The sequence below is a fragment of the Lethenteron reissneri genome, chromosome 54, assembly GCF_015708825.2.
Source record: "Lethenteron reissneri isolate LAM-NWPU_2019-01 chromosome 54, ASM1570882v1, whole genome shotgun sequence".
NCBI lineage: Eukaryota > Metazoa > Chordata > Hyperoartia > Petromyzontiformes > Petromyzontidae > Lethenteron > Lethenteron reissneri.
This window is the reverse complement of record NC_083832.1, coordinates 2,654,796-2,673,017: the sequence shown is the minus strand read 5'-3', so window position 1 is coordinate 2,673,017 and position 18,222 is coordinate 2,654,796. Positions and strand designations below refer to the sequence as shown.

At 48.9% G+C, this 18,222-nt stretch overlaps 1 protein-coding gene across 1 annotated transcript in view; it reads left to right on the top strand.

Annotated features, from left to right (window-relative positions):
* Positions 1-635: 635 nt before the first annotated feature.
* LOC133356432 (protein-arginine deiminase type-2-like) overlaps positions 636-18,222 on the top strand; it is a 35,689-nt gene continuing 18,102 nt past the window's right edge. The window contains exons 1-4 of the mRNA XM_061573960.1: positions 636-900; positions 10,961-11,132; positions 13,320-13,392; positions 15,583-15,644. Coding sequence (XP_061429944.1) covers positions 809-900; positions 10,961-11,132; positions 13,320-13,392; positions 15,583-15,644 — 399 coding nt within the window. The 5' untranslated portion in view covers positions 636-808. The remainder of the gene's footprint in view (positions 901-10,960; positions 11,133-13,319; positions 13,393-15,582; positions 15,645-18,222) is intronic.

Sequence of the window (18,222 nt, the reverse complement as noted above, 5' to 3'; positions counted from 1 at the left end):
TCCCCCTCCCCTCCATCCCTACCCCTCCCTCCATCCCTACCCCTCCCCTCCATCCCTACCCTCCCCCTCCATCCCTACCCTCCCCTCATCCCTACCCTCCCTCCATCCCTACCCCCTCCCCTCCCCTCCATCCCTACCCCCCTCCCCTCCATCCCTACCCCCTCCCAGAGGTCGCAAACGGGGTTTGATTCCTTACCCGTACCTGGCCGCACCAGGGTCGCAAACGGGTACCAGGTACCCGGCCGTACCCGTATGGGATGAAGCAATGTTGCAGGCGCGGGTGGGTTGATTCTAGGAACTTGAATTGTGAGAAGAGACAAGACGTTTGGAAATGAGTGACAAACAGTTACTCACCAGTGACTCACGGCCTACCCGTACCCGGCCGCACCAGGGTCGTAAACGGGTACCCGTACCCGGCCGGGTACGGGTAGCCGGGTACCGGGTAGGGTACGGGTATCGGGTACCCGGTTGCGACCTCTACCCCCTCCCCTCCATTCCTACCCCTCCCCTCCATCCCTGCCCCCTCCCCTCCCCTCCATCCCTACCCCCTCCCCTCCATCCCTACCCCCTCCCCCACTCTTCCACCCACCACCCCTCCCACCCCTCCCAGGTACAATTACATCGCCATGACCCAATCAGCACCAGGGCGCCCTTCCTTATCTCTCGCGCCGACAAACAGTCGTGACTCACTGCCCCCACAAGACGCCTGGCTATTTAAGGAGCTTTATCAAGCAGCTGCTCTTGTTACCTCGAGGTGCCCCGTGGTGTTTCGCAGGTGCAGTAGGAAGGGAGGCGCGCGGAGGACAACATGGCCACGACTCGGACAATCCACCTGCAGCTGGACAAGGTCCTGGAGGAGGTCTTCGTCTTGGGCACTGAGCTGGTCATGGACATTTACCAGTGAGTGACACATGGAGCTGTGTGTGTGTACCAGTGAGTGACACATGGAGCTGTGTGTGTACCAGTGAGTGACACATGGAGCTGTGTGTGTGTACCAGTGAGTGACACATGGAGCTGTGTGTGTGTGTACCAGTGAGTGACACATGGAGCTGTGTGTGTGTGTACCAGTGAGTGACGCATGGAGCTGTGTGTGTGTACCAGTGAGTGACACATGGAGCTGTGTGTGTGTAACAGTGAGTGACACATGGAGCTGTGTGTGTGTACCAGTGAGTGACACATGGAGCTGTGTGTGTGTGTACCAGTGAGTGACGCATGGAGCTGTGTGTGTGTACCAGTGAGTGACACATGGAGCTGTGTGTGTATAACAGTGAGTGACACATGGAGCTGTGTGTGTAACAGTGAGTGACACATGGAGCTGTGTGTGTGTGTACCAGTGAGTGACACATGGAGCTGTGTGTGTGTGTACCAGTGAGTGACACATGGAGCTGTGTGTGTGTACCAGTGAGTGACACATGGAGCTGTGTGTGTGTGTACCAGTGAGTGACACATGGAGCTGTGTGTGTGTGTACCAGTGAGTGACACATGGAGCTGTGTTTGTGTGTACCAGTGAGTGACACATGGAGCTGTGTGTGTGTGTACCAGTGAGTGACACATGGAGCTTTGTGTGTGTACCAGTGAGTGACACATGGAGCTGTGTGTGTGTGTACCAGTGAGTGACACATGGAGCTGTGTGTGTGTGTACCAGTGAGTGACACATGGAGCTGTGTGTGTGTACCAGTGAGTGATACATGGAGCTTTGTGTGTGTACCAGTGAGTGATACATAGAGCTGTGTGTGTGTGTACCAGTGAGTGACGCATGGATCTGTATGTGTGTTACCTAGTGATATATTTGAGCTATGTGTTGAGCAGTCGTAAAGTGGTCGAACAGAGCCGGTGTACACCGATAACACTGTGTTGGTGTCGTTCAAGCGCACCTCTGATTAGCGCGGTTGGCTACGTACGGTGAAAAGAAGTTCAACATACATAGAACTGTTCCCACTCCGATGCTACGATGATTTCCGCAGAGGGGAAACTGACAGTTAACGGTGTGAGGGCTCTTGTGTGACAAAGTGGTCTCATGCTGGAACTTTTTACGTTTACATGTTGACCTCTGATTGTTATCGTAAAGACATGAGTGGGCACGCCACACCACCCGGCCTTCAAGGGGAGTGTAGCTGATCAGGTATTTTCATAAAGACTGCCTCCCCCTAGTGGCCACCGATCTCGTTAAATATGCTGGAGGTCGTGGGTTCAATCCCGACCCTGACGCCTGCTGTATATTTGGAGTTTGCATGTCCTCTGTTTCCGTGGTCGTGTGGATTTTCTCCGTTTCCTATGCGTACGTACATTGTCAGTAGACCCCTCCATACGCAAGCGTACGCATTTAGGTTAACCCCCCCTCCCCCCTCCATGCGAACTTACTCAATGGATGGCCCCCAGCGCAGCGTAGCGCTAACCGCTACACCACCACTCCAAACAAAGTTCCCCCGTATAGCCTGTAACAGACTGTAGGGGCAAGTGCTGTTAGCGAGCACCTACGAAGGCCGGAACGGTACACGAGGGGGTGGGTGGCCAGCACCACGCTCGACCGCCTTTGTCTCCCAAGTGGCGATGTTTACACATCGCACCGGGTACTCATTTGAGGCTGAGTCGACCTAGGGGAGGCCCAGGACCGGCTCAGATAATCGTCACTGGTGGTGTTGGCCGTGAGCGGGAATCGAACTCGGGTCGCCGGGTTCATAGCGAAGCGCGCTAACCGCTACACTACCGCTCCCCACTCACTTTCACACACACGCGCACACACGCGCACACACACACGTCCACACGCACACACACACACGTCCACATGCACACACACACGGCCACGCGCACACACACACATAACGCAAACGCTGAATGCCAGCGTGGGGCCAACTCGTTGCACCTCGCGGTCTATCGCAACTCTGAACAGCATCGTTCCGCGGTTCAGTTTGCAATTGCGAGTTCGCGTTTTTTTTAAGTCAAAGCTATTTTCAAAAATATATTTCATGTAAGTGCGGGGTGTTTGTAAGTCGGGGGTTCGTAATTAGTCTTCGTGAGTAGTAGCTAGTTTCTGGCTGTCGCCTGATGAAGCTGGTTGTAATTACTGGCGAAACGTCGTACTCCGATTGTAAATGTTGTGGCTTGGCTCTCCAACACACCGGTGTGCTGTACTAGTGACGAATTGGCCACGTTCTGTTTATGTGACAACCCTTACTAGTTGGCTGTGTCGGGTGGTGGCGGGTTTTAACGACACATTTATATATTTACGCGATTTAACCCAGAAAAAAAGATTATGGATATTGGTCGCGAAAGCCTCCTGCGTGTTAAATGATTGCTATAATAAGCGGCGCTATATAAATCTAGATACGTTAAGATCAGACATTCCGTTCACCAGCTGCCGTACCAACCACGCTACATCACTAAATAATAACATCTAAAATAAACACTTATTTAATACGCAAAACATATTTCACGAATCGGACTCAAAGTCCGATCCTAGAGCTCGAGAGACGCGAGTTGCGAGTGTGTGGTCATGGGTAGGTGCCCTGGACATACGTGCGTTGGACTTCTTTCGCACCGTACGTAGCCAGCCGCGTTAATCGGATGTGCGTTGGATGCTTCCTTCCTGCTGAGCGCTAATTTACAGATGTGTTGTTGAGAATTATGGTGGTGGAGTTCACCTTCACAGCGCTCTTGACTTGGGTAGGAGCTCATTGTGGGGACTAGTGACGCAGTGGTTTGTTTTACCGCATAAATTAAACCGCTTACCTGAGTTTGATTCCCAGCGATAGTTAACGTCAGTGGTGAGTGATCATAACTCTACCGATCCTGGTTCCCGCATTTATTTTTTTTTTACCTCCATTCACAAGTGTGGCGAGATGTGGTCAAACAATCACCATGACTGACAGGGCCTGGGGCAGGCCCTCATTTGGTAGTGGATTAATTTAACGAGTTGTAGCAGAAGTCTCTCTCGCGGGAAAGCAGAGGTTATAGATGTGCACAACACAATAGAAAACGTGGGTGGGTGGGTTTGGATGGGTGGATTTGGGTGGGTTTGGGTGAATGGATGGGTGGGTTTGGGTGGGTGTGGGGACTTTTGGCGCTTGAACATGTAGAGGTGTGTGGAAGGAATGTTCGGTGACCACCCTGAGGGGGTCTTCCAACGGGGGAGAGTGGGAGATTGTATATATGGAGGGGGGGTGGGGGCAAGAGGGGGCGGGGAGGAAGTAATCAGCATTCTAGGGGGGAGATCAGGTGTATCGGTGAAGGTGGATGAGGAAGGAATGCGCCCGATAAATCATACTAACATCCACGTGGCTTTGCGTTTTGGGATGACAACCTCTCCTCTATTCTGGGACCTTCTTATCTCAACTGGTGGCGGTGGGGGGTTCCCCCTCTCCCTTGCCCGTTCCCGTCTCCCACCCTCCCGGGGCCTCTCCACATTTCCTCTCATTTAAAAATATGTTTCACGAGAGTCTTGCTGTACGCAAGAACAAAGGCCCGCTGCAGAAAGTTGGGGGCGACAAAAACAACAACCGCTCACGAATATTCGCCAGGCCCCATGTGCCCAACGCGTCCCGGTCAACGAGGGGGGCATGGGGACACTTTACTCTAATTTTAAACTTCGGAGGTAGGAGGGGGGATGCCCTGACCTAAAATACCCTTTCATTGCCTTGTGGGACAAGGTGTTCATTGCCCGCGTGAGCGAGCAGGATGTAACGCCATTGCCCCCATGGGGGGCGGGGTTATGGTCTTTCCAGTTTGCCAAGGATGGTTTTCCTGGGCTACGATGGTGAACGCTTGGAGTAGGGCGTGCTGGTGTTTTGAAAGGGTTACTCGCTTTCAAGCCCCCCCCCCCCCCCCACAGGGTAGTTTCAATCGATGGAGAGAGGTTGTTGCCTCATTTGTCAAATGTCATCTTCTGGTAGAAATTTGGGATGCCCGGGCATGACCAAAACCGCGCGTAAGTGGTTTTGTATTGTGCCTGGGGTACATGCTGGATAGTCGGGAGGGGTTTGCCGTGAATTTTGCCCTTTCTTTTGTCATGTATGTGCCATGCATGAAATTAAACTGTAAGAGTTTTGGGCGGTATTGATCTTGGGCCGGATTCTCGGGGCTTTCCAGGTTTGGGACAACTTCAGCAGTGTGATGTCTGGGGAGAGAAGGTTTCTTCTGTTACATAGTTTCCGAATTGCTGATCTGGTTCCAGCACCTTCCTTGCCCAGCAAACGGTAAGCCTCCGGAGAGTCTATATGTGGGCCTTGGCTCTTCCAGCCAGTCTATGATAGGGCGGTGGTGGGGGGGCGTCTAGATTTCTGTCGGGGGCTTTGTTTTGGTGTCCCTGAACTAATACAGTAGTCCCTCGGTTAACGTTTTTTATTGATTGACGTTTTCTCTCCCATAGGACCCCCGTGGTTTCCACTGATGTTAACATTTTGATTAACGGTAACGTTTACGTTATGCACGCGGGGCGCCAATTTCAGCTAATCGGAGCGCTCGTAAGTGGGCAGAGCGTGCCTCAGCCTATCAGCGACGCCCATTTATGAGCTTTGAGACCTCGACTGGCTTTGTTTACATGACGTTTTCTGTTTTGGCAGTGGAAACGTCTCTCTTGCAGACTTATTTTTCAACTTATAAGTGAATTCAATGCACAGTTATTTCGATTGTCAGTAGTTTTCATGGAACGGATGAAAAGTTAGTCAAGGGACTACTGTACTATTATCTTAAGATAACTATTGTTTGCTTATGTAGCCAGTAAGGGCTTGTACTATGGGATTTGCTGTAAAGATTTTTACAATCACAGCCAAATCAGTCACTGATAACCAAGGAATGTGAACGTGATTCTAACAATGATTTATGGAAGACACGGGTAACATTCGGTGAGGTATCGCATGTAAAGTAGGTCTTACCTTTGTACCTGCACTGGCACCTGCCATCTCCTCGCCATAGCTGCTGCTGCTGCTTGAGACCATCATCACCTCTCAACGTAACTACTGAAACTCTCTTCTCGTAGTACGTACACATGTATGTCGAGCTTCTTTCACAACGCACAAAAGCCAAACCATGCTAATCGGAGGCATATGACGTCGCTAAATCTACAAACTCCACCGGACTTCATCCACAGCACCCTGTAAACAATGCCACATCTCACCCCCAATTCGGATCGATTCCCGGCATCGTACTCGACACCTCTAAGATACTCCGCGGACTCGCCTACCTCGCCCCTCTCTCAGCCCACTTTACTCCCCCTCGAGTGCTCTCTGCTCCAGAAACGAGGGCCTTCTGTCCGAACCCCTAAATAAACTTTCATCGAATGGGAGGGCACTCGTTTACTCTGCTGCTGCCCCCCGCCTCCCCGTGGCAGCCTTCACGTGGCCCACCCTGTTGAGTGAGAATTCACGACGAGTGGCATCAACAAGGCGACCGAACATCGATGATCATCGATCTCCAGGTCTCCAGAGCAACAACATGAGCGCCCGTGATTTGGAATTATTTTATTTTGCCCATCCAAACCGCCGTCACCGTTGCCCGGATTTAAGTCAGGGCTAGAGGCCTTCGTCATTTGCCGAAACGAATATCTCTCTCTCCCAAAAAAAGTGTTAATTTGACCATCTACCATAAGATCATTTGTGACCTGTAGAATTTAACCCCTCTGCCTGCCAACATGTTTTTCTTTATAACCCCCCCCCCCCCCCCGCAAAAGCTCTGTGGACGTGCTTGTCGTCCCCACACTTATACAACACCTTGAGCCATGGTCACATTGATACGCTTTGTTAATCCAAGTGGAATTTTGTTGCACTGTTTATCGGGAGTAACCGATTTTAAGTAGGGTCACCGATTGCGTTCTTGGATGCCCAGAGTAAAATGCCAGATGAGTGCTGATTTTTACACACTGCACCTCATACTCACTTGAGGTTGAGTCGACCTAGGGGAGACCCAGGACCCGTTTCAGATAATCATCGCTGGTTGTTGGCCGTGAGCGGGAATCGAACTCGGATCCCGCGGGTTCATAGTGCAGCGCGCTAATCACTGTGCCACCGCCCTAACCACCACCACCACTCCCCAGTTCCCCTCGATGGCCCTGGCAGGGGTTTCCCTGCTGAACATCTTAATCATTTCCCGGTGACTATACAAGGCGCCCAAAGCACTGAATCGTTCATAGCGCAGTATTTCTCAATCGTCTTATGCCCACGGACCACTCAGCGGATGCAAACATTTCCACGAACCACCGCTGGTGACGAAACGCATTCACTCCTCTCTCTAAATATCACTAATACCAAATTACTAATATTACTGGGGGAAAAAAAAACTTCTTTCTTTAACGCAGCTTAAAGTGTATTTGTTAAGGGTGGCATTTAGATCTCAGGGTTTGGGGTAATTCAATTAATGTACGAAAGAAAAGGTATAATACATCGTCATTATTGTCCGGATCTATCTGTGCATTTGCATCAACAACCACCACAGACCACCTGGAGGACCGCCATGGACCACCGGTGGGACCGGAGACCACACTCTGAGAACCACCAAAGCTCTCCCATAATAAATCTCCCCCACCACCACCCCGTAACCATTATAACAAATACACCAATGTGGGTAAACATTGTACATCCTCTTGCACGCCCACGGATGCCGCCTTGTGATTATTGCCAACACACTGGACTAGTGAGGTCACGGCAGTTGAAATCTCCCCCCCGCCCCACCTACCAAACCCCCCCACTTCTGTCCACTCAACAGCCATAAATGGGTGGGGCAAGGGGCCGTCCATAAATATGCCGTCACGCACCTAGGGGGGGGGGGGGGATCAGACATTTGTGACGATATGTGACAGGGGGGGGAGGGGGTTGAGAAATGTGACGTCACATCAAAATGCACAACTTTGAATAAATATAGAATTGTTATAACAACACTAATTGTTATAACAACACTCCTACAACATCAGAGTGCAGCGCCACATTAAATACGCACTACAATGGCAATAGTTTAAAGCGATTTGAAGCATGTTTTATTTTTTGGGGGGGGGGGGGCAGAGCTTTGTGACGTCATATTTGAGGGGGGGGGGGGTCTGACTTTTTGTGACGCCATGTGAGGGGGGGGGGGGGTCAAAATCGTCCAAAATCGCGTGACGTCATTTACGGACGGCCTCTAAAGTGTGGGTACTCCCGTGCGTTTCCAAGATGGCTGCCCATTGTGGAAGAGAAGCCCACGTGCCCTCGAGTGGGGGGGGGGGGGGGTCCTATCGTCAGCAGCGGTCAGAATCAGAAACTTTATTACCCTGGAGGAATCCGATGAGCTACAACCCATTTTTTTTCACAGATATCCAGGAGAAAGAAAATGCGGTGCGAGTAAAGCAAATGCAGGGCAGCATCAACTTTGCACGAACGCAATTCGTGTGTACCCAGGGCTCGGCAACTGTTAAAAAAAGAAGAGACATTTTTGTTTTGTCTTTGACCAATATAGTTTGAGAGCCGTTCGCACTCTGAGCTCCTTGTTACACACAAACACAGCAGCAGGTATAAAGCAGATGACAACCACATTGTGACTTAACTAAAATAGGTGATGGAATAAACTGCGTCTATTTAGTTTTTGTCCCCCTTAGTGACACTTTAACAATACAGTTTGACTGCTGTACATTTTGCCATCGCCAAGATATTACAAAGTGACCCATTCCCTGCCATATTTAATCAATTATCTTTACGTTTAATTACGTTTAAGGCCTACTTTTTATTTTACGGCTGCCCGCAAGGGGGGAGCCAAAGAGCCACCGCATGCGACTCTGGAGCCGCAGGTTGCTGACCCCCCTGGTATAACCCATGGCGCTTGGCAATCTGCAATGATTCCAACCGTTCGCACATCCCCAGTGATTTGTACACGCTGTAGATGTAGCAACTCACAGAGAACATTCTGGTTCAGAGGTGCCCGCCATCGGCCGCGCCGCAGATTTGTTTGGGTTGTCGGTGGGCACTTCTGAACCGGAATTTTCTTTGTCGCCAGCATCGGTCAGAATTGGAATCTTTATCATACTGGAGGAATCCGATGAGCAATAAAGCTCTTTTTCACAGATGTTCAGTATAAAGTAAATGCTTGTGTGAGGAAATAAAAATGCAGGGCAGCACCAACTTTGCATAAATGCATTTCGTATAACCCATGGCGTTTGGCCATCTGCTCTTATTCCAATCATTCGCATATCCCCAGCGATTTGTACACGCTGTAGATGTAGCGACTCACAGAGAATATTCTGGTTCAGAAGTGCCCACCAACAACCGGCGTGGTTACAACCGAACAATCTGTGGCTCGTTTCATTATCTTGTCTCTCTCGTGCGCGTGTGCAACAGTGAGGAAGGGAACGGCGACGAAGTGCCCTTTGCTAAAGGATTCAGAACGCAGTGGTCGCCACATGAGAGACACAACCCAATAACTGTGCAAGTTTACCCGTGCCTATGGTTCGGTGCCCAGGGCTCCCTCTCCAGATGCGATTGATTTGCCCCACAGCTACGCAGAGTGGTGCTGTTTCCCGAGGCCCATTCATTGCTATGTTCTATGTTTGTGTACTGTATGTTGAACATCTTTCGCGCTGTACGTAGCCTTCCGTGCTAATCGGAGGTGCGGGGGAAGGACGACCCATGGCACATGCAGCATTGATTAATATAGACTGGGACTTGGGGTGGGGGTGTACTTTGGTGTCTGATTCACGCTGCTGTCACAGAAGCGTTGCCAAAAAAAGAGGTCACGTTGCAATGGGGAGATGGGGGGCAATCAGTTTGCAAGCAGAACAAATTAACCGATCGAATGCGAGTCCTAGCCTTAAACCATAACCAACTAGGCAGTCAACCACAAGTACTAACCTCAGATGCACACAACCTACACATGCATGCATACACATATATACAAAGACAAATATGCCCTCTGTAGCCTTTACCAAATTGTTGGAGGCAAGTGCTGTTAGTAAGCACCTCATGAAGACCATCATGGCACACTAGAGTTAACTATTAGTTTTTATTTTATTTTACCAGATCAGGCCCACTGAGCTGCATAGCTCTTTTTACAGAAGCGACCTGACCACAAATTATAGATCAACAAAGTGTCAATCACGTGGAAATGTATCATAGTCAAATACTCTAAACGCATGTTTCTAAATGCAGCTCAGAGTTATGTTGACTTAGCAGTGGTTGGTGGCTGTCACACAAAACTACTTTGCATGTGTCTGAGCTGATGATAAATTATAATTGAGATAAAGTGGCCACCCAAACGGCTGAATTAAATGTGCTAAGATATCTTAAATAGAGTGTACATACTGCCAAAAATGAGTTTCACAACTCCCGTGGAGATGGCAGTGGTGGCAGATCATGTTGGCGCAAGAGGGCATGTGGCAATGCAGTGCCACAATGGGATGGTGAGGCCATCATCCAGCAGTGGATAGATAATGTCTAACGATCAACTTGGCATGTTGTTGTAACTGATATAGTAGGGGCTATTTTGAGTGTAAACGACAACCCGTGTGTAGGACATTTAATTTCTGAAAATTCTGACAGACTACGTGTATTCAAAACAGTACAGGGGATGTTTGTTTTGTTTTTGTGAGAACTCATTCTTTTACGGGTGCCATGGTGGCGAGATGTTAACTTCCTCGCCTAGTATACGGGAGGTCGTGGGTTAAATCTAGACCCTGACGCCTGCTGCATATTTAGAGTTTGTGGTGTCTCTCTCCCCGTGGTCGTGTGTTTTTTTTTTTCAGGGCCCTCCGGTATCTGGCTGCTATAAATATCCACGTGACGATAATCCACTTCGTTGAGCTATCATTTATGGCCAGGTCGCTTCTGGAAAAAGATATATATATATATAGTTCAGTGTGGGGCCTTAGCTGGTAAAATAAACAAAATTGTTTAGTTCAGTATTATATTTTGGCAATGCAGCAGATTTTGTTTAGGATTTACCGTTCAAACTAATGGGATGCTGTACATTAAAATTGCCCTATCCCCCCCCCCCCTTTGCCCATTCCTAGTGTGGCACCGCCGGGGGCAAAGAGTTTCTCTGTGAGCGCCAGCGTGGACGTCACGTGCTGGGTGAGCACGCCGTTCAAGTCGGCGGCCACCGACATGCGCGGCCGCGTGGCCGTGGGCACCCAGGTGCACGCTCAGGTGCTCACGCCCAGCCAGGAGGTTGGTGACAAGAAGGTGAGAGCGTTACGCCACGTGTGCATATGTGCGCGTGCGCGTTTGTATGCGTGCACATTATGGGGGCACGGCTGGTGCATTTGCCAGTCATCTCAGTCGGTCAACCCATGGTACCTGGGTCTGTCCAGCGAGCCTTCGACACTTCACGTGGCCTCAAAGTGCACCTGGCCTGGCACTGGCGCTGTGATAACACCACCATCACTTAGTGGTGAATGGCAGTTGTTGTTGTGTGTGGGTGTGCGTTCTCAATTCGCAGTAGTTAATGCACCACGCTACGAACCCGGCGACCTAAGTTCGATTCTCACTCACGGCCAACACCAGTGACGATTCATGATCTGAACTGGTCATGGACCTCCCCTAGGCCGACTCAGCCTCAAATGATTACCTGATGCAGTATATACAAACATTGCCACTGGGGAGACAAAGGCGGCCAAGCGTGGTGTTGCCACCCACCCCGTCTTGCGCCTTGCTAACCTTCATAGGTGCTCGTCAATAACACTTGCCCCAATAGTCTGTTAAAGCCTATATGGGGATTCTTTGTCTGAATTCGTCCACCACCACCCTTTATAACCATTACTACCACCACCTCCACCAGAACTGATTCATCTGCCACTACAGTGAGGGCACTTAATCGCTACCACGAGCAACAACACCACCACCGTATCTGCCACTGAATCCATTTACTCTCCACCGTGACCGACATTGATATCACTGCCACACCACTCTTATCCGGCGAAGTGCACATGACCATTACCACCAACACTCCTATCACAGGCCACTGCCGCAATCATCACGATTGCATTCATGGGATATTCCCAGGCAAAATGAGTATTCAAAAGAGGGATGGATGCTATTTATTCAACATATCAGAAATACAATGGAAAAAATTAACCCGTAAAAACAAAGTTTTTCACTATAAATCCTTTATATGCGTGGCGGCTAGAGTCCTCTCGTCCTCTGGCTTGAGATGGCTGCCACCTATGGGTCAGATGATTGTCTGCCACCATTAAGCAATTGGTAATTAAATATTTTTTTTACCCTAAACAGTGTAAAATTTTGGGAAAATTTTTCACGAAAATTAATTGTCACGCACAACGAGTCTGTGTGCAAAATGTCAGCTCGATTGGATCACGGGAAGTGGGTTAAAAAACGACCGAACGATTTGCACGGTCGTAAGCAAGCAAGCAAGCACGCAAGCATGCAAGCAAGCAAGCGAACTTAATATAAAGGATTTAATAAAGGATTTAAAAACAAAGTTTTTCACTATAAATCCTTTATATGCGTGGCGGCTAGAGTCCTCTCGTCCTCTGGCTTGAGATGGCTGCCACCTATGGGTCAGATGATTGTTTTCCCTAAACAGTGTAACATTTTGGGAATTTTTTTTCACGAACATTAATTGTCTCGCACAACGAGTCTGTGTGGAAAATGTCAGCTCGATTGGATCACGGGAAGTGGGTTAAAAAACGACCGAAAGATTTGCACGGTCGTAAGCAAGCAAGCAAGCACGCAAGCAAGCAAGCACGCAAGCAAGCAAGCAAGCACGCGAACTTAATATAAAGGATTTAAAAATATATTCGCCTGTGGAGGACGCGGGGATCGATCCCGCGACCTTTGGCATGGGAAGCGAGGGCGCTACCAACTGCGCTACTCCACCACGGCCTGTGGAGGGGTTACGCTCTGGGCTCTTACACTCTGACGTTCAGCCAAAGCCATGAATGCGTTCTATTTGAATATATGTAAAATAATTTTTTTTTGCCTAAAAAGTGTAAAATTTTGGGAATTTTTTTTCACGAACAATAATTGTCTGGCACAACGAGTCTGTGTGGAAAATGTCAGCTCGATTGGATCACGGGAAGTGGGTTAAAAAACGACCGAAAGATTTGCACGGTCCTAAGCAAGCAAGCAAGCACGCAAGCAAGCGAACTTAATATAAAGGATTTAAAAATTAGATGTGATGGCAATAGAACAGGTGTTAAGATGTTCCAACACCAATAGATACCTATGTCAAAAAATCAAGTCTGCATTAACCACACATACTTGCAAACAAACATGCTCTGATAATATATACATTGTCTTTGAGTGGCCTCCACCAGAGATGAGGGTTTTGTATCACGTTAATTCAGGTCTCCACCCCCCCCCCCCCCCCCACCGTGCGTGGTACTCATCATCTTTGGGTTTTGATTGCAGATGTCCGTGACCTTTTACGGAGTAAAGGCTGACGTTGCCCTGGCCAAAGCTCGAGTTTACTTGACGGCCATTGGTGAGATGCGGTCGCTGAGTGTCTTCACTCCTGCGTTGTGTCCTTGTGCGAGTGATGACGAGCATGATACTTTTTTTTGTATTATCAAAATTCAGGACCTACGGAACACGAAAATATGATTCAATAACAATAACACCCAACACCATCCATGACATGAGCCACAATGTATTTGTGTAATTCTAAACCCTAAGCCCAAAACATCATTCTTGACAAGCAAGTCAACTAACATGAGCTCCTCGTCTTAATAACTAATAAAGTAGAGTCATACAGTGGCGTTTCTTCCCATTCAATCCCAGATTCACTCTGATAGTCACCTAGAGCTTGTTGGCGATATCGGGTAATGACAGAATTGTGACATCACCTCCTGTGATGTCACACCGTGATGAAATGGCGACGGAGGGGGGGGGGAGGCATTGAACGTGTAGTATCTAGAGCGGCGTTATCTGATTACCTAAACAATCGATTATTCTAGCAATTTTTCGGCCAATTGGATAAGACAAAAATAGTTGATGTTAAAATAATAATTCTCACTTCTGTTTTCCACACGTTGACACTGAACAGAAGGTAATGGGTGGGGCGTGGCCATGGCTTGTGGGGGGGTTTCCCCCCTTAAGGATGTGGGGACAGTCACCATTTTAAATGGGCCTGAGTAATCAAGTACCAAAAAAATAATCGTTGGTTACAATTTTTCATCAATTGACTAAATTGGCTGCCCGTTCCAGCTCAAACAATAGCATATAATGAACTGCCTCATATACGCTACTTTATTTGCCATTATTCCTGTTATCTCTGCTTTGGAGCCAATTTGCAATTCACCTGGTTGTCCAAGGATCCCCTATTCCTGTATTTTAATTAACTTGTGGTTAAGAGGAAGAATGTGAACAACAGCTGTGTAACGCAAACATATTTCTTTTGAATTATTTGTTTTCTTGACGAGGAGATGCACACGAAGGTTTTTAAGCACGAATCTTTTCAAGCTCACCTCTCCTCTGTTGCCCATCTTCTTCATCCCTCCCCTCGCCCCTCCACTTCTTCCCATCCCTACCCCCACCCGTCCGTGATCCCGACGTACCCCTCTTTGGTGGTCACTCATTCCTCAACTCTTGCACGCCCCTGCCATCTCAATCATGATATTCTGTCTCTGAGTTGTAAGCTCTGTCAAGCGCCTTGAGTGAAGGTGCTCTCTATAAATATAAAATTAGATTAGGTGTGATTGACATCATGGTGAAACCCCACAGCCATAAACTGCAATGTTCACAAAGCACTCCGGTGTCTGTCCACAGGAGTTAATTGGGCGTCTGATCGTGGTTGAAGGTGGTTTAAACGAATCGTTAACTTCAGAGATTGTACTCAATTTATTAATGCACCTACGTCACTAGTTGTGGAATGTAAAGTAAATAAACCATGGTCTGTTTCACCACGTATAATACCAACACAATATGCTCTGTCAGTCTGAGAGCCTTTTATATTTTAAACTAAAACGAAACTTTTTATGTTATTTTACCAGGAAAGGCACATTGCGCTCTATCGCTTTTTTTCAGAAATGACCTGGCCACAAATGGTAGCTCAACGAAGTGGCTTACCATCACGTGGAAATGTAAAGCAGCCAAAATACTCTAGACGTGTGACATTGATTCGAAATGTGGAGGGAAAAACCGGAGGACCCCGAGAAAATTCCACGGAACCTACAGGGAGAACACGCAAACTCAAAATATACAGCAGGCGTCAGGGTCAGAGTCGAATCCCACGACCTCCTGTATACCAGGCGAGCTGGTTAAGCCAGTAAGAACTAAACAGGTTTCAACTTTTAGTGCCACTTAAAGAGAATAATTGTTCCTGCAACGTTACAGTGGTTAGTAAGTAGTGGTTTTGTAATTCAGATGCACCGTTTGATAATCATAGTATAATTAACATAAGAATAATGTCGTTTACAAATTTTTTTTTTACATCAAAAAAACATATCATTACTTTAAGGACATTTGACTGAAGTGTATTGTTTACATCAAAAAGGTGTTGTCAAGGCGTAACAATTCAATATAGTTTGGGACGGACATGGACAGAATTATTCACTTAATTTTAATAGAGAGGAAAAGAGGAACAGAGGAAGTTCATTGACTTGGATTCGAAAGTGAGATATTTAAGCTCTGGCCGTGCGATGGTGACGATACTGTTTTTGTTGTTCCATTACAGGCCTCTCCCTGGATGTGGACTCTGATCGAGATGGCATCGTAGAGCAAAACCACCCTAACAAGGTAAAGCGCCTGGCAAGGAGTGTGTGCGCGTAGCGTAACCTCTGAGTCATCTTCGTTGATCGTGAGCCCCCTGTATTTTTCTTCTCCCCACGTACCCCTCTGTCACACCTCCTCCCTCTTGTCTGCACATCTCCTGCATCGCCGCTCCCTCTGCCCGGCTGCTGCAGAGCACACTCATCCATTGTCCTCTGTAGCCTCCTCAACCACCTCTCGTCTTTCCCAGATGGGGAGAATGACGACGATCCAAAATGCCTCCGCCGCCAGGACTCCGCACCCGTAGATAGACCCACGTTACCCTTCATACTCTGATCCCTTCACTGGCACACCCTCTGTCCTGAATAAACTTAAATAGATCACCCCCCTCCCACCCCCCTTCCCCCTCCTATCCCCCCCCCTCGTCCCTATCTTTCCCCCCACTATGCTAGTTATCTTTACCCCCTTACCCTCTTCCCCTTTCCGTATAAACATTCATGTCCCCCCTCCCTTCCCCGCTAGCGTTCCCCACCTGTGTGGGGTAGTGTGCCCAGTTTTTTGCTAGGCACCTGTCGCGCCGAAAACTCGGGGCTGCTGCTCGCAGAATTTCTGTTCCACTCCCCCCCCCCCCCGACTGCGTTTTGGTGATCGGCGCTTTGTATGGGGCTCGCGTTGATTTGTTTTTTTTTGTTGCATTGGGTGCAATTGTGAAAGGTAGCCATATCAGACATTAGTACATCTATAATGCAGGTGTTTTCCAGTTAGATCGTGTAAAGATATGAATGTGTCGTTAAACCCGCCACCACCACTAACCCCCAAAACCTGTATTATGGATGATTTTGGTCGTGAAAGCCTATATGTTAAACATTAGTACATCTAATCGCCATAATCATTGGTTCGCTGCAGCTCAAAGATTCAGTCCCTACAAGGCGTGTGGTGACGTTAGGAAATTTCCCATGTGTCTGTGCTCGGCATTTGAAGGCCTGAAGACCGGAATTGGTGACTTTGTCGACAATGTGTTCATCAGGGAGGCAGTTCCATATCCGGACAGCAGAGTGAGGAAGAAGGGAGCGTCTGTCCAGGGAGCATGCTCTGGCAACTTGGGGGGGAGGGGCAAGGGAGTGGCTTGGCAGGGTTGTTACCAATAAAAAAATAGAGGTCACCCTCAGTTTCTCTGCAAGGGCTCACTCCTGCCTACTCCCTTCTCGTTTCATCTGACTCTGTCCACTCTCTCTCACATGCTCCTACCCCAGTAGTCGTGGCTTTCTGTCAAAGCCCAGCGAGGTGGACGGCCGCTCGTTATCCTCTTCTGCCCCAGTCATCGGTGGCGAGATGTTAACTCCTTTTCCTGGTATACAGGAGGTCGTGGGTTCGATCCCGACCCTGACGCCTGCTGCTGTACATTTGGAGTTTGTGTCTCTCTCTCTCTCCCAGTGGTCGTCTGGATTTTTCTCTGGGTACTCTGCTTTCTCCCTCCACATTTATAATCGATTTGTGTTTAGAGTATTTCGCTGCTGTAAATTTCCACACGATAAGCCACTGCGTTGAGCTATCATTTGTGGCCAGGTCGCATCTGAAAAAGAAGTAAATACCTCGGTAAGTTTTACCTGGTAAAATATAAAAAAAAATACTTATTGGTATATTTTTTACTTTACACTCCTATCGTGTTTTAGGATTGTTTGTTAGCTCATCGGATTCCTCCAGTATAAATAGATCTTTTTTGTACAGTTTTATAGTTCATAGGTCATTTACGAGTAATTTAAATTGGTAAGTTTGTACCGTGACGCTGGCACGCGTGGCCCACTCCGTTTCGAATCCCGTCACGGGATCTCCACCACTGTGAAGCAGACGGCCCATTGTGTCTCCGGTTGATACACCTCGCGGCGTCATCCAGGGCGGCCGCTGGGCTCGAACCGCGCGCGTCTGAAACAAGCGGAAAACGCGCGAGCGCTCGGCCCGCGTCGTCATCCCCAGAGCGTGGCCGCGGTCTTCGCTCACCGGAGGGGGGCGGTTGTAGAAGCTTCGACGGGTGTCGCTGTGTGCCCGTGGCGCTGGGCAGTGGTGCGTGCAGTAGCGGTTTTGCACTGTGCCTCGCGACGAACCCGGTGACCCGGATTTTATTGTTGCTCACGGTGACGATTATCTGAACCGATCCTGGGCCTCCCCTAGATCGACTAAGCCTCAAATGGGTACCTGGTGTGGCGTGTAGTAAACATTGCCACTGGGGGCAACAAAGGCAGCCGGGGTGTGGTGCTGGCCACCCACCCCCTTGTGTGGCGTTACAGCCTCAATAGGTGCTACTCGTGAAAAGCACTTGCCCCAACAATTTGTTAAAGGCTATATGGGGGGTCTCTATCTCTGTGGTGCTGAGTGGTAGTGTAATGGTGAGAGTGCTGTGCTTTGAACCCGGCGATCCGCGTTTATATTCCCACTGACGGCCACCAACACCAGTGACGATTATCTGAACCGGTCCTGGACCTCCCCAAGGTCGACTCGGCCTCAAACAAGTACCCGGTGCAGCGCGTAAACATCGCCACTGGGCGAGACAAAGGCATCCGGGGCGTGATGCTGGCCACCCACCACCTCATGTGTCGTGCCGGCCCTT